Source organism: Anser cygnoides, chromosome 10, assembly GCF_040182565.1.
Source record: "Anser cygnoides isolate HZ-2024a breed goose chromosome 10, Taihu_goose_T2T_genome, whole genome shotgun sequence".
Lineage (NCBI taxonomy): Eukaryota > Metazoa > Chordata > Aves > Anseriformes > Anatidae > Anser > Anser cygnoides.
In genome coordinates this window covers 11,041,198-11,055,176 of record NC_089882.1, presented here as the reverse complement: position 1 = coordinate 11,055,176, position 13,979 = coordinate 11,041,198, and the positions used below count along the sequence as shown (strand labels likewise).

General features: G+C 38.4%; 1 protein-coding gene across 10 annotated transcripts in view; it reads right to left on the bottom strand.

The window, feature by feature from the left end:
• FHIT (fragile histidine triad diadenosine triphosphatase) overlaps positions 1–13,979 on the bottom strand; it is a 560,843-nt gene that overhangs the window by 136,194 nt on the left and 410,670 nt on the right. For all 10 annotated transcript variants that reach the window (XM_067003237.1, XM_048073721.2, XM_067003234.1 and 7 more), the window contains 2 exons: positions 1,863–2,008; positions 893–922 (listed from right to left, as the gene is read on the bottom strand). In XM_067003237.1, the coding sequence (XP_066859338.1) occupies positions 893–922; positions 1,863–2,008 (176 nt within the window). The remainder of the gene's footprint in view (positions 1–892; positions 923–1,862; positions 2,009–13,979) is intronic.

Below are 13,979 nucleotides of genomic sequence, written 5' to 3'. Positions count from 1 at the left end.
TTCAAAGCAGGCAACAAAAAGGCACAGGAAAAATAAGGTCAATACAAGCAAATTGGAAAAAAGTAAAATGTTTCTATATGCTATCATTTGGTTGTTAGAGTTATCTTAATCAACCCAAACAGCTTCTTTGAGCCATCTAATCTGATTTTACAAAGTGCTAACCCATAGCCATATTTGACTTTCCTTTGATTCCAAATGTAAAAAATAGCCTTTATCTAATGTTCAGGCATATAATCTAACTACACATGCATTTGCATTTGCATTACGAGGCAGTGAAACATGGCTGGAGAGCCATCTTGGATGTTATCTATGTTATTACTCAAGTGGAGAGTATAATCATAAATCCTTTTCCCTTCCACCCCCCGCCTTTTTTTTCAGAAGTACACTTAAAATCTGTTTTTAAGCTTCACTGGCTCCATTACATTTGAACTTCAGTAACAAGAATGTGATATGAATATGTAGAGAGCAAGCAGAGACAAAAGGTATATTTTCATAATGTGGTTCAGTTTAACTGTTCCTATAATTATCTACAACTCATTAGGCAATAAAAAGACAAACAAAGAGATTAAGAATGGAAGGGCAATATTTTCTCCATAAAACAAACACAAAAACCTTAAACAGATGCCTCTTTTCTATGGCTTCCCTTGCATAAATATACCCAGCAGCTTGGAAAAGATATTTTCATGATTGAAAACTTTAGTCTAGAAAAAAAACTGTAAACATTATCCAGTACAATTTCAATAAAAAGTATTTACAGCTATTGTACACTTGGGATTTTTTGATCTCAAGGATAACATAACGATACAGCAATGGTCTGCAGATGACTAGCTTTGATCTTTTATTAGTTCTTATAATTGTCTCTTAATTTGAATTCTGCATAATAAGCACTCACCTTCACAGTTTGTCCAGCTTCAGGGCCATCCTGTAAGCAAAGGGAGAAGTCTCAGGTTAGAGGAACTAACAAGGATCACACAGAGGGATTCAGAAATATCACTCATTAATCATTTACATCCAATTTCATTGTATGCTAATTTAGCATATTCTCCTGGGGTCCCTTCAACACAGTTTTTAGACTAGGTGCCTTTCCACATCAGGCCATGGCAGAGTGAGAAGCGATATCTTAGACCACAAAACCCACAGTTGTTAATTTTCATGCTTTCAGATTGTATTTTTGAATAGCTAGCAATAGGTTTCTGATCCTTGTGAATATAAAATCAGACAAGTGAGAATTTTATCAAAGCATGATTTCTTAAAGTCTTATTCTAAGGAAATAGGCTTAGTCTCCTGATTTGCTTTAAAAAAAAGCTCTTTTTTTGGCACAGAACCCCAGCACAAATAACTGAAAACAACTGATAACATATTTACATGGCCACATCTCTCTGCCTGCATATAGATGTGCGTGAGTAGGAGAGCAGGAATTACTCCTTTCCATTCCAAGCTGTGGGTTACCTGTTGAAGACAGAGATGTGGCTGCCTCCTCTAGAAGTTCAATCCTGCAAACACCTCCTTGGGAAAGGAGTACTTGCTGAAACACTCATGAGTAAGTATTGCATTTAAGAGTGTTCCCAGGCTTAGCCCAAAGTATGGCAGTTAGTAATTATCCAAACTTTTCTCTTTTTCCTCTTAGCAATGAGAATTTCTCTTTCAATGGCAAATCTGGCATATTGCCATCCACTGTGCAAAATATTAATATGCTTTTAAATTTTTTCCTTAATTGTTACTTTGCATTTATCGCCCCTTAAAATTTGAATGCCCTTTTGTCATTGGCCTAGGAAAGATGGCAGGAAGCTTGCTAAAATAAATCATGAAACCTTTTAATTAATTAATTTATTTATTTATTTTTATTTGACTGATTTACAAACCTGAATTGAAATGGTGAGTGAAGTGGCACCAAAGTGTTTCTCCACCACGTTGCCAACCCTTTGCGCCATACGAAACAGATCAGCCACCTCCTCGGGACACAGGTCGCGGAAACGCTCCACCGGACGCAGCGGGCAAACAAGGACATCTGAAGGTTGGATTGTCAAGGCACAAATGCAAATCTGATTGCCCAGAAAGACCAGTGTCTCACCCCCTGCGTGTAACCTGTTTCTGATCACCCTGATTTGCCTAAACTCCTCCTGCTCTGAGGGTTACTAAAACATGAGGCTAAACATAGTCAATCATTTGATGCTTTGTTCAGAAGTTTCCTGAAGCCCTTCAGATACCAACCAAATGATTAAAATACGGTTCATATGCTACTATGAAGACATCTAAAGGAAAAGAAAGTTTTCACAAACTCAAAGTTACCATTTTGAACTACACAGCTGCTGGTATTTAGCATCTTCGGAAGTTAGAGACATTTACGTTTGTGATTAAAAAAAATGGGTGAAAACCAACAGATTTGAAGGTGGATTTGGGTGTGTGATCCAAGACAACAGTTTTACAGTGCTTTTCCACATACATAGTACGTATTTTTTAAAATCTTGATCTTACACCTCTAATTTTAGGTACCTAAATGTGAAAACCTGACACTATGCTGTTAAAAGCAGCTCACTTACTTATACATCACACTAATTACCATTCACAAGGAATGCTCACCTGTTATAAACATTATATATTTTTAGAAATATGGTAAGATACCTCAGAGTTTTCGCTTTTAAGCGCTGTGTTCACAACACTGCAAATACACTGATTTTATTCTACCTTGGTAACAGCGCTTCATGAGTCGGTGAAATGAAGCTATAAAGTAAACAATGGAAGTACACAAACACTATGCACAGTCACCTGATCTGCTGTGTTCACAGAAATTAATAATTTCTATGACTCCTCACTTGAAAGTCAATTTTGTAACATTATTAATAGTGTCCAGAATTCTTAGCAGAGTTTCAGTTGTGTAAATCCAACAAGAAAGCACTTGGGACTTGCTTCTCATTTCAGTTCCCTGCAAACGGGATTTTTTTTTCTGACTTACAGTATTGTGTTTGTAGAATAAAGACCTTAAAATAACCTTTAACACCGCCTGAATTTCCCTGACCAAAGGCTGTGAAAATTAACAACTTCAGTATTTTTTCCTTATTAAAATGAGTGCTATCTTCAAAGGACTATTTGAAGAAAATTAAGCTCCATGCCATTGCGTTCCAGTAATATTTATTTTTACTGCATCTTGAAGCCTGCAGGTGTTCAGGAATATTCTCTATATTCCAGGAAATGTAACTGGGAGATGTTCTGTAGTTAACAGGTTCACACCAAGGTTATGCTGACATGATTTAAGAAGCTTCAGGAACCTCATGAAACATTTGAAATAAAAAATGATTAACACATGCGAAAGATGTTTTATTTCCATAAACAGAGAGACATGCTTACATTCACCAAGCTTCTCATAGGAATGACATTTATAATTCCGATAAGAGGAAAAAACAGATAATTTCTGGTAATAAAGAAGTAGGAGCAGATTCTGACAATTTTTCTGAGTCCAGATGAGGACAGACAATATTGTAATGGATATTTGCTTAACTCGGAGCAGATTTTTCCAGCAAGCTCCACAGCTTTGCTCCCAACAGAACAGGAGGAGCCTGACCCCAGCTGTGGGCATTAATCTGCTTTGAAAATCTGGCCCTTCTTTGTTTGGTACAACAACAGCTATGCCACCACTATTTTCTCTTTTTCCCTTGTTGTAGCTCACAATATTAAAAATATTTTAAGGAAGGAGAAATATCTATTTAGCAAATGGGTACTTGGAAATAAACCATTCCTGAACGGGGAAAAAAAATCTGGTTTTGTGGGTTTTTAGCTCTAAAAGGCTGTGCCTCTTGGCAAGCTACTGGGCATAATAAAGCTCCTGTAATTTATTTGTGCCTTCCCAGCACACTGTACAAAGCACCTCCATAAAGGATGCTATTGGCTGAACTCAGGGCCCAAGGGATGAGCTGGAAACTTGCTTGGCAGACCTGATTTCCATACCAGGAATAAAGGAATAGAAAAACTAATTAATTTTACTCATAAAGAGGAAATCCACGTCAAGAGTAAAACAGGAAAAAGGACATTTGTTTAATCTGAGTTCATTTTTCAAAAGGAGAGAAGGGAAGCTTTTACCCTTAGGGCATCTGATACTTAAGTAGATAATTATCCTTCTTCTGCAGCACTGCTTTATTATCATGGGTCAACGAACCATTTATAAATGAAGAATTTCCCCTCACTTACCTCTAGCAAAACTGCTGCTTACATTAAGACAATTTCCTTTCCTCCTCTAGAATTTTTTTCCTACGGTTTCATTCCCTCTCAGCCTTGCATACGTCTCACCAGCAACTGTTTGTTCTCTACCTAGCTCAGGGCCACAGCCACAAGTATGAAGTTTTGCATTAATCATAGTTTCTACAACCTTATATTAGCACTGTACTACTTGTCACTGTGATGAATTGCGAAAAACAAGGGCTAAATACTGCTTGTGAGAGCTCTCCTTTCCACAGCACACAGGAGAGGGAGAGAGGGTGGTGTGAGTGCTGCTGCTGACCAAGGCAGGACATCTGTTTCCCCTGCTTAATTCTGTCACTCGTGCAAGTTGTCTCTGTTCCTCTCTCTCTCTCCTCTTCAACTCCTTATCTGCCTTATCTGCTCAGATAGCCCTTGCCAGTTGGTGCGATGGAGGTTTTCTTATTAAGCCATGAGGCTCTCTGCTCATGTGGGGCCACGAGGTGCTCCTCCGCTATCAGACAATGTGCCCATAAACCACGTCCTTCTGCAAAAAGAATGTTCACTTCCTCCTCATGATACCAAGACTCATTTACAACTCAAACTAGATTTTAGCCATATTTCTGTCTTTGAATGTGATAAATAATTCAAAGGCACAATCACACACTGGAGCATCTTTACTGAACTTTGCATCATTTCAAAATAATTCTACAAAGAATAATGATAGAAATTCTGAATCAGAGCTAAATTAACATGAGAATGTAATTAGGACAACATTCAAGTTATATTTAACTATGAATATATAAAAAGGCAAATGTTAGAATGAATTCATGGATTTGAGGTCATTAAGAAAACAACCAGCCACTGCAACTTTAAATCATAGTTTTTAACTACACTTTTTAACACTTGGATAGCTTTTAACATTATGTCCTGGTTAGATTTTAATCTGGATAAATGTTCTATTCATCTCAAAAGTCCTCCTAAGTCTCAAATCAGATAAACTGTTCATTGCTTTCTGCAATTACCCACTGCAAACACTGCTGTGAACTACTGATGTGCTTCAGGTGACTGCGTATTAATGATGCGAGTGAAAGTGAGTCTGTACTTCTGTGTATGTGCGATCGCTCCTTAGGCAGCAGCGCTACTGCCATCTGAGATGCCTCGGGGCACCCAGCTGCCACTCCAGAAGGGCAGGAGTTTGCCATATGCCCTGTGTCATATCTGCTAGCCAGGTGGGATGTCTGAGTCACCTTAGGGTATCTGAAACAGCAGCAGGTGCCTATGCTTGGGCAACAGCTCCCACCTTTACACAAGGGCTCGGCAGGACAAGGGGCTGATTTTTGGCAGGCATGCTGCAAGGCTGAAGGCAGCATTCTGCCTTTGGAGAGTTTGAACTTTATGTTTCCTTTCTCTAACCACCATAATTAATAATTTCATGATTTCTTCATTCACTCTAAACCGCTACTGACTGATGAAGCTTCTATTTTTAAGCTTTGATGTGCACAGCTGTTATTTCCTTCAAACTCTGAGTCAGACCACATCATTACAGTACGTGCCATTTAATATGTCAACTTCTCCATTCTAACGAGTGGAAAACCTTTACACCTAATTATAATTTGTGATTGGATATTCCTCTCTCCAGATCTTGCAGGAGTCTCAACAGCCTTACTTTCTTTTCCTAATACCTAAATATGCATACACAAATCAATATGCACACCCTCACACACACTAAAAGCTCCATTAATGATTTATTAAACAATTAGGAATGTCAGTATTTTTCCAAAGACTACCAGTAGACAGTAGGCTAAAACTCCAGCTATATTAGTGGCAGTGCGGAACCATAAAGTAGCAGTAAAACAACACTGGGTCAGACCCACTACCCTCAAACCACTAATCTCAAATGGAGCTGAAACCTACGGATGACCTATGATTTCAACAAAATTACTTGTCCTTACATACTGGGCACAGCAGCCCACTCCCTGCATAACCTTGGGGAGGTTGTTTAATGCACCAAAGTCTGTAAACCTCCTCCATAACTCAAATTAACAGACTCTGCCTTTCTCCCAGTGTTGGTGTAATTACGACTGTAACCTGTAAGGAAAAGCTCAGACTTGTGGCCAAGCAAGCACCGTTCAAGAAGTTTCTACACAGAGCCAGAGCCAGGATGCTGAAAGACGTTAGCTCTCAGCACGAAAAGTCAAGGCTGCACACATTTCTGTAAAACTCTTTCACGCCTTCATTGACATTTTAGACCATAGTAACTGGAGCCCTTTGAGACTGGCATTCAGAGGGACACACTGCAATGGGTACCCGGGCACTGCCAAAGCTACGCTCAGCTTTGCCAAGCACAAGTACAAACTCGCCGTGTGCATCTATGCATCTAAGGATACGCTCACATAAAAGATGATGGGTCACTAATGAAAAGTGATCATTTGTTAAGTGCATAATGACTTGAAGTTGATCACACAAGAGGCTTCAGCTTCTACAAGAGATGCAAAACATATGGCCAACATCTGCATGCTGACCACTTCAAATGCAATTTTCCTTTTGCTAATACACAGGCTGGAGGCCAAAATTCAAAGGCACAGTAGTCATTTCCAGTGGCTTGGTCTGAATTCTAGCTTTGAAGCCCAAATTATTGCAATTCTGGATCTAAGGTCTAGTTCTGACTCCGTGTTCCCTTTAGTGGGGTTCTGATCAGCCCCATAAGGCACCTATGATAAATTTCCATACACAACTATTTGGGTACACACATTCTCTAATTCTGATATCTTGGAAAAATGGTTTTTGGCCATGGGGGTCAAAAAAAAGAAAGAAAAGAAAGAAAGAAACAAACAAAACAACAACAGCAACAACAGCTAAAATTCCTTTTATATGACAAGCTTTAAAACTAAACACAGCTTTTTCCTTGTTAAGTCCACTAGTTTGCTATATAAAAACACACTTTCCATTTTAACTTTTATTTCTGAATTTGAACTTCATACAGAACAATTCAAACAATTCAAAGCTTTATAAAGGAAAAAATATAAAGGTTCTGCAGGTACTGACATTCTAACGATAGGAATAAAGTTCTTTTTTTCCTTTTTTTTTAATAAGAACCAGTTAAAACATTAAAATTGACAGGTTTTCTTAATACGTTAAGGCTTTAAAAGAACAAAATACATGGGGAAAAAGGCAGAATATCTAAAAGTGAAAGGGTAATTGCGTCTTTATGAAGCACTGGGTTTGACCAATATTGTTTGTTTTCTAAACCATTTGTTACAAAAGGTTTTAACTTAGTAAAATGGCGTATTTTCAGCATAGTCAGGAATCCATCACTGGCATTGGGATGGAAGTACTATTCCTGTTCCAGAAACTTTAAAAAAGATTAAAAACAAAACAAAAGAAAACAAACACAAAAAATCTTCCCTTTACACAAGACTCAAAGATCTCAAATATGTATATATATTTTAAAGGTGAAAGTAGGAAAAATATTCAAGTTAACTTGAATATTTTGAAAATTAAGAACATTTCAAAAAGTTTCAAACTCTTGAAATATCTATTCTAGCATTCAAAAAAATGTTGACATAAAAGACAGTTCACAGTTAATAAGAAAACAATTTGTCATTAATACTTTAAGTTTGGGAAACTCATCAGAACTTATCCTGTCATTGTTATTTTGGTTTTGACTAAACTGTTTGCACTAAAAAATAAAAATAGGAGAGAGAGAGAGAGAGAAGAAAAGAAAGACAGAAAGAAAAAATAAAGGTCGCAAACTATGGTACCTACGGAGACTTATTACTGCTTCATGTACTTCGTAAGCTTGTGTGAACGCTGTGAAAGCACAGCAGCCTCTCCCTCCCAGCCGAATTCACCCCCCTCATTTATGGAGCAACTCTCAGCAAAAGCTCCTGCCTTGGAGACAGGGGCTTTGGCCATTTCAGGATTAATGCAGACAGTACCACCATGGATATTGTTACCATCTCTTCCTAACAGGAGGAAGCATTTGGGAGTGATGTAGAAATGGTGTCCTTTGAGCAAAAGGCTGCTCAATAGCCAGTCCAGCCCTCAGCAGGATGGGAAAATGAGGCCTTGGCGTGGCTGCTGGGAGCTCCGAAGCCAGAAGAACCAGCTGGAGATGATTGCAACAAATGATTATTTATAACCATCTCATGCATCTGTATGAAATACCCCTTCTGCGCATCCATCAGTTAGCTGATGGGAATGTAGTAATAATGCGCTGTGGGGAGCTGGGTGAGGGATTATTCTTTTCTTATGCTCTGTTTTACATGAATTTGCATCAAGTGCCCCAAGCACAGAGAATCAGTCAGACAAAGCTTCAGGTATTAAAACTCACCACAATGTTGTCCCCAGACAGGCAGGGGTATTGAATTCATCACTGCATCTAAGCACAAGTTTTCTTTGTTCAAAAACTTTAATTGCTAACAGAAAGAAGTCCCATAGCTCAGAAAAAAATAATAAAAAATATATCAGGAGAATGCATGACTAATAAAATTAATATAGTTGAAAAACAACCGCTAGTCACTTATCTTTCTTCTGCCCTGCCCTTGAACAATTCTCCACATTTAGAAGGCTACAGGAGCAAGTTCTCTCTGTGAAGGAAACAGTACTGGTTCCACAGACCACGACAGGAGGAGGAGTGATGAAGAAAGTGAAGACAACTGGAACAGCACATGCATGTACACCTACACTTACACACGTGCACAAGCTGTATCATATAGGCATCCAGAAAGCCCTTAAAATGAACCAAACACACATAATCCTGCATTAGAAAAACAATAGGTCAAGGCATCACTTCAGTCCCCACTTCACCCACCGAATTAGGATGTATGCAAGACCACAGCAGTGCAAGAACCGACGCCCTTCCCCAGGGGTAAATCTTGCTCAGCAGAACAGCGTGACTCACTTTTGGAAGGAAATCTGTAGAGGCTATTTGGATTAAAATTGAACATTTCATAGTAGGAAAAGGTGAAGGAACACTTTAGCATGTTTTATATGTAGAACTGGATTTAAATATATTTAAGAAAGCTGTTCTGGTTATGGTACATCATAGAACTTGCTAGTTTGGGAGAAAACATAGCTGTGAACAATAAAGATGATTAAGAACAAATAAAAATGCAATAAAATTACAATAAAAACTCAAAAATTGTTTCATTCTATTAAAACCACACACAATGCATTTTTTCTGATCTTGATATGCCACTTCGTAGCATTAATAAGAAAACGTCATTAAGATAAGACAAATTATCTAAACATAGCTGATCTTGATAAGGCAGCTCAGTACACATTTACATTAATACAGAAGACCAGATTTAAGCAGTAAAACAGAGAATTAGTGGTTCCAGTGGAACCAAAAGCAATCAGTGTAAATCTTTGACACGGATCTCTGTGCACTATGATAAGAGCACTGTTTTAAGACCACACTGCAGCTTTTACAGATATATATATTTTTTCAACTTGGCCTCATCTTCTCACCCCAATGAAGCTATTTGAAATAATTCATGTCAATGAAAGGTGCACTAGTTCCAAGAAATTAACAATAAATATTATTTTATTTTTTCTGTAGAAAGAAGTCAGTATATCTCATTTCAATACAGATGGCTTATAGACCAAGTCATGCCAGATAGCACACCAAAGTACAAAGGACTGCTACTCAAAGTACAGTGACTCCACGAGACAGAGGGCCGCAGCAGGGAAATGTGAGATTCAGAACTGTTAACTTTTCATTTTAAACAAGCCTTTCGTTTATTTGATATTCCCTTTAAATGCCTTTAGGGTATGTCAAGTAGGTCACTAAGAGCTCAGTTCTTCATAGCGAGTGGTATCTTACTGTAGGATTCCTCCTTTTCTGCTAGTGACTGACCTCAAGGGCAGCCTCGGGCAATAGCAGGTGCCTAAGTGGAACCACAGTGAGAATAGCCGTAGGAGAGTTTGTGGCTCAGAAACATGCTTCTGATCCAAGTTTCACTTGGTGGAAATTTACTGCAGACCCAAACTTAGATTTGTACTGGGAATGACAACCACATTCTAGAATAACATGAAACTTTTGATCCTTGAAGGCCCCAAAGCAATAAACAACGGCCAAATTGGAAAAGTAGAAGCCAATATGAAGCCACTTCATGTTCAACTGCTGTAATGCTCTGAGAAGATCCTGTAATGATACGCTCTTGTACAACCCATTTCAGCTAATGACTACATCTATGTTGCTCTTGGCTGATATACCCTATTTCTAAATAAATAACAAAAGTATTCATAGTTACACAAAGCCATCCATGCATGTTTATCAGGTATAAATGTACAAGACCACTGGAAAAATACCCATATCTGAAGCTGACAGAAGAAACCAAACAACACGCGGAGTACAATGCTCTAAGAGTGTTTTTAGCATGAACATCGGAGCAGTGGCATTTGCCAGTGAAACTGATATGTTCCCGCAAAGCAGCTCAGCATCGACAAGTCTTGTCCAAATGACCTGCATCACCAGAAAACTGCACTGAATTCAGTTTATCAAACTTCACCCTGCTGGAATGGCAACATGTAATTGCAAAGCCTCATTTAAAATGGGGGAAGTCAGCTCATCATTCAACCTCTCCACCTGAGAGTAAGAAACAACTTGTGAAAAATGTTTCAGAATTGAGTCTTAATTAAAGTTGTGGCACCATCATCTTAAAAAAAAAAATAATGTGATCATTGTGAAGTTACATTCTAGAACTCATGATTCAGGAATTGTAATAATAATAATTAACTACTAAATATTAGTTACGACAAAGTTATTTACTTGGAAGTTGGATGCCGTATTCCAAACATAAAGTTTTAATGGATACAAGCTTTGACTTGGTAGAAATACACCACAGATGTGTTGGGAATTAAGGTTCTGTAAAAACTGTAAGCATTATTGACACTGTTGTCTGCGGGACATGAAAATATGTTCTCTCTTTCGGATCTGGGCTTCTGTGGTTCAAGACAGCAATAAAATAAATGGTGAATATTTGGTGAATCTGTCTGGGATTTATCTTGCCTAATTTTGAAGATAAATTGGTATAACCTATAAAGCAAAACACTGTATTTGGACCTGTGAAAAGACGGTGCTTTGTGGTAGATTTATACTCCAGAATTAAGTTACCTTAAGCAAGGCTGTTTTGGATCTGCTGCTGGAGAAGCTGGTTACGGAGCCACTTTGTTTGATTACCTATCGATGGCAGATGATCAAGAGCTTTACACATACTCTTTATAGCTCTGCACTAAGTCTGTGCTGAACAGCACATAGAAAGACGTGCTTCTGATAGCACACACCAGACAATGGTACCTTCATTTCACAACCAGTGAAGCATCAGCTGGAGGAATGCGGTACAAGACCAATTACCAGAGTACCACAGGGGACGAAGAATGGGCTTGGATAATCAAGGTTTCAAATAATGAAGGTAATTTTGAATGTAATTGGTAGATAATGAGGAACATGAATAACAGGGAGTTTTGGAAAACTGAATTTGGATAATTCTGACTGTCTTACAGTAAACATATTCCTCAAAGAATATTGTAATATATGCTGGGATTTTCAAAGTTTCAAATGGAGTAAGACAACTGATTCCCATTAATTTCTCAGAAGTGGTTTTCTACCTAGTTCTGTTATGGCATTCAGAAAGCTGCTCCAATTAAGTCAATGGAGAGTTATGCTTGTCTTCTTAGACTGGAAGCTCTCAAAGCATATTTTATGTGCTCACTTACTGATATTGTTACTAGAACAACAGGATGGGCTATTCTGTTCCAGGTAATTACATGAGATTAGAATGATCCTAAATTATAAAGGAGAGAAACAAACTCTCCTAGAACAAACAAACAAACAAAGAAGCTCTCTACACCCCTTGCAGGAATGTCTTAGCCCTCCTTAAGAACATCAGCACCTGCAGAAGCAGTCTGAAAAACGAGAACTTTGCCTTATGAAAGAGCTGTTTAGCACACTTGCAAGTCAGAAAGGCAAACCACGGTACCTTTGCCCTCCAAGATCATTGTTCATTGTTGCTGCTGCACCTAAAAATAACTCTGCCACTGCATTTCCATCAGTTCCTTTGAATGTTAAAAATTACATAGGTCTTGATAAAGAACATAGACGAGTACCTCTATTGCATAGGTTAACATGCAGCTGAAGTGGGAATGTAGCAAAGAAATGACTTTGCAAGTGAAATAGTCTATTATTGTTTTGCAAATGTTAATTCTTTGCAGCTTAGTAGGATCTACTGAAAAGTATTTTTGTCATCCCAAGGATTTTCACATTATACCCCACTGAAGCACAGGAGCATGTACGCACTCCTCTCTGCTGTCAGGAGACAGAAGCTCACCCTTGGAAATGTTAATAGGTGGGGAACATTGAAATGGTAAGCAAGGGAAGTGTAACTAGGGGCTGATGGAGATATTTCAAAACTAAGAAGAATATAACAATAGCCCCTTCTGAAGTTTATATAGCTAGGTTACAGATATACCTGATTACAACTAGCAAAGCAGAGCAGGGACTCAGCCTTCACTCTGCTGCAGGAGAGGAAAAGGTGAGGCGAAAATACCAAAGACCCCGTGTAGTGTTTAAGCAGAGACTCAGAGGCAGTCCAACATGAAAAGAAATTATTTTAAGCCACAAATCCTTAGCTACTTAATTTTGACAATTTATTTCATATCTACTTGATATGAACTCAAAAAGCTTGATATCTACAAAAATGTTCATAGAAAGTGCATTTGTCAGGGCAAAACACTCCCAAAGATAAATTTTCCCTCACCTGCCAGGGGAGTCAGTTTTGGATAAGTCATACATTAAAGCTGAGAAAATGTAAAACAGATGTAGAGCGTGTCTTCAACACAGAGCTACCCACACAAAGCATTCCTTTTAAATACAAAATAAAACTTGAGCAGAGATGGTAAAACACCTGCTGACGAAAGCTATAAAGGGAGAGGGAATCAGAACGTACATTTCCCCCTTGGTTTTCACTTGCATAATAAGCCCTCTTGGATAAGGACAACATGGCCCTGCTTCATGATTGCCTCAGTAGATGTTTTTCTAATACTATTATTGTCATTAATGCTCATTGTTCTCAGCTCTGCGCATCATAGCTAGGCATTTCAGCATGCACAATACATAAATTTATGCTCTCATCCAGGACTCCTGCAATATTCAAGCACATGAGAACGAAGAAGACAAACTAGCAGTTTAACTCTGAATAACCTTATTTTGTGTGAGTGTCATCTGAAACCATTACTTTAATGTGATTATCTGTTTTTATTATTTCCTTTCTGTGGACTTGGAATAAAGACACAACTGAGACTCTCTCAGACACGGTCATTGGCATCATTATGGTCTTTCCACTGTCATCAGCAGAGATCTGATCTGTAAATCAAGTTAGACTGTAAGGGCTACCGAAGAGCAAGCTCTCTTTATCTTGTCATTACATACCAAAGCTACCAATTCCTCTGGCTCACTCAGAAAAACAGACTGTTTTAGTTCCTTTACATAACCAGAGTAGCTCTTAATGCACAGATTATTGACTTAGTGGGGTTTTATCATTTCCCAGAGTACCAGGGGATTCCTTAATCCAGGACTTCTTTACGTGATCTATTTTCATGGCTCTTTTTATTGTCACGGTCTGTCATTGTAATGATTTGCAAATCCAGAACCAGAATATGCTCAGCTCAAGGAAGACAGGGGGAGAAGGCATGCCCTTCTTGTCTGCCCTCTCACACTCCACAAGCATCGAACACCATCAGACACAGCGTGACAAAATCCCTGCAGGACTCAGTGCAGCAGGGAATTGCACGGCACAAGGTTG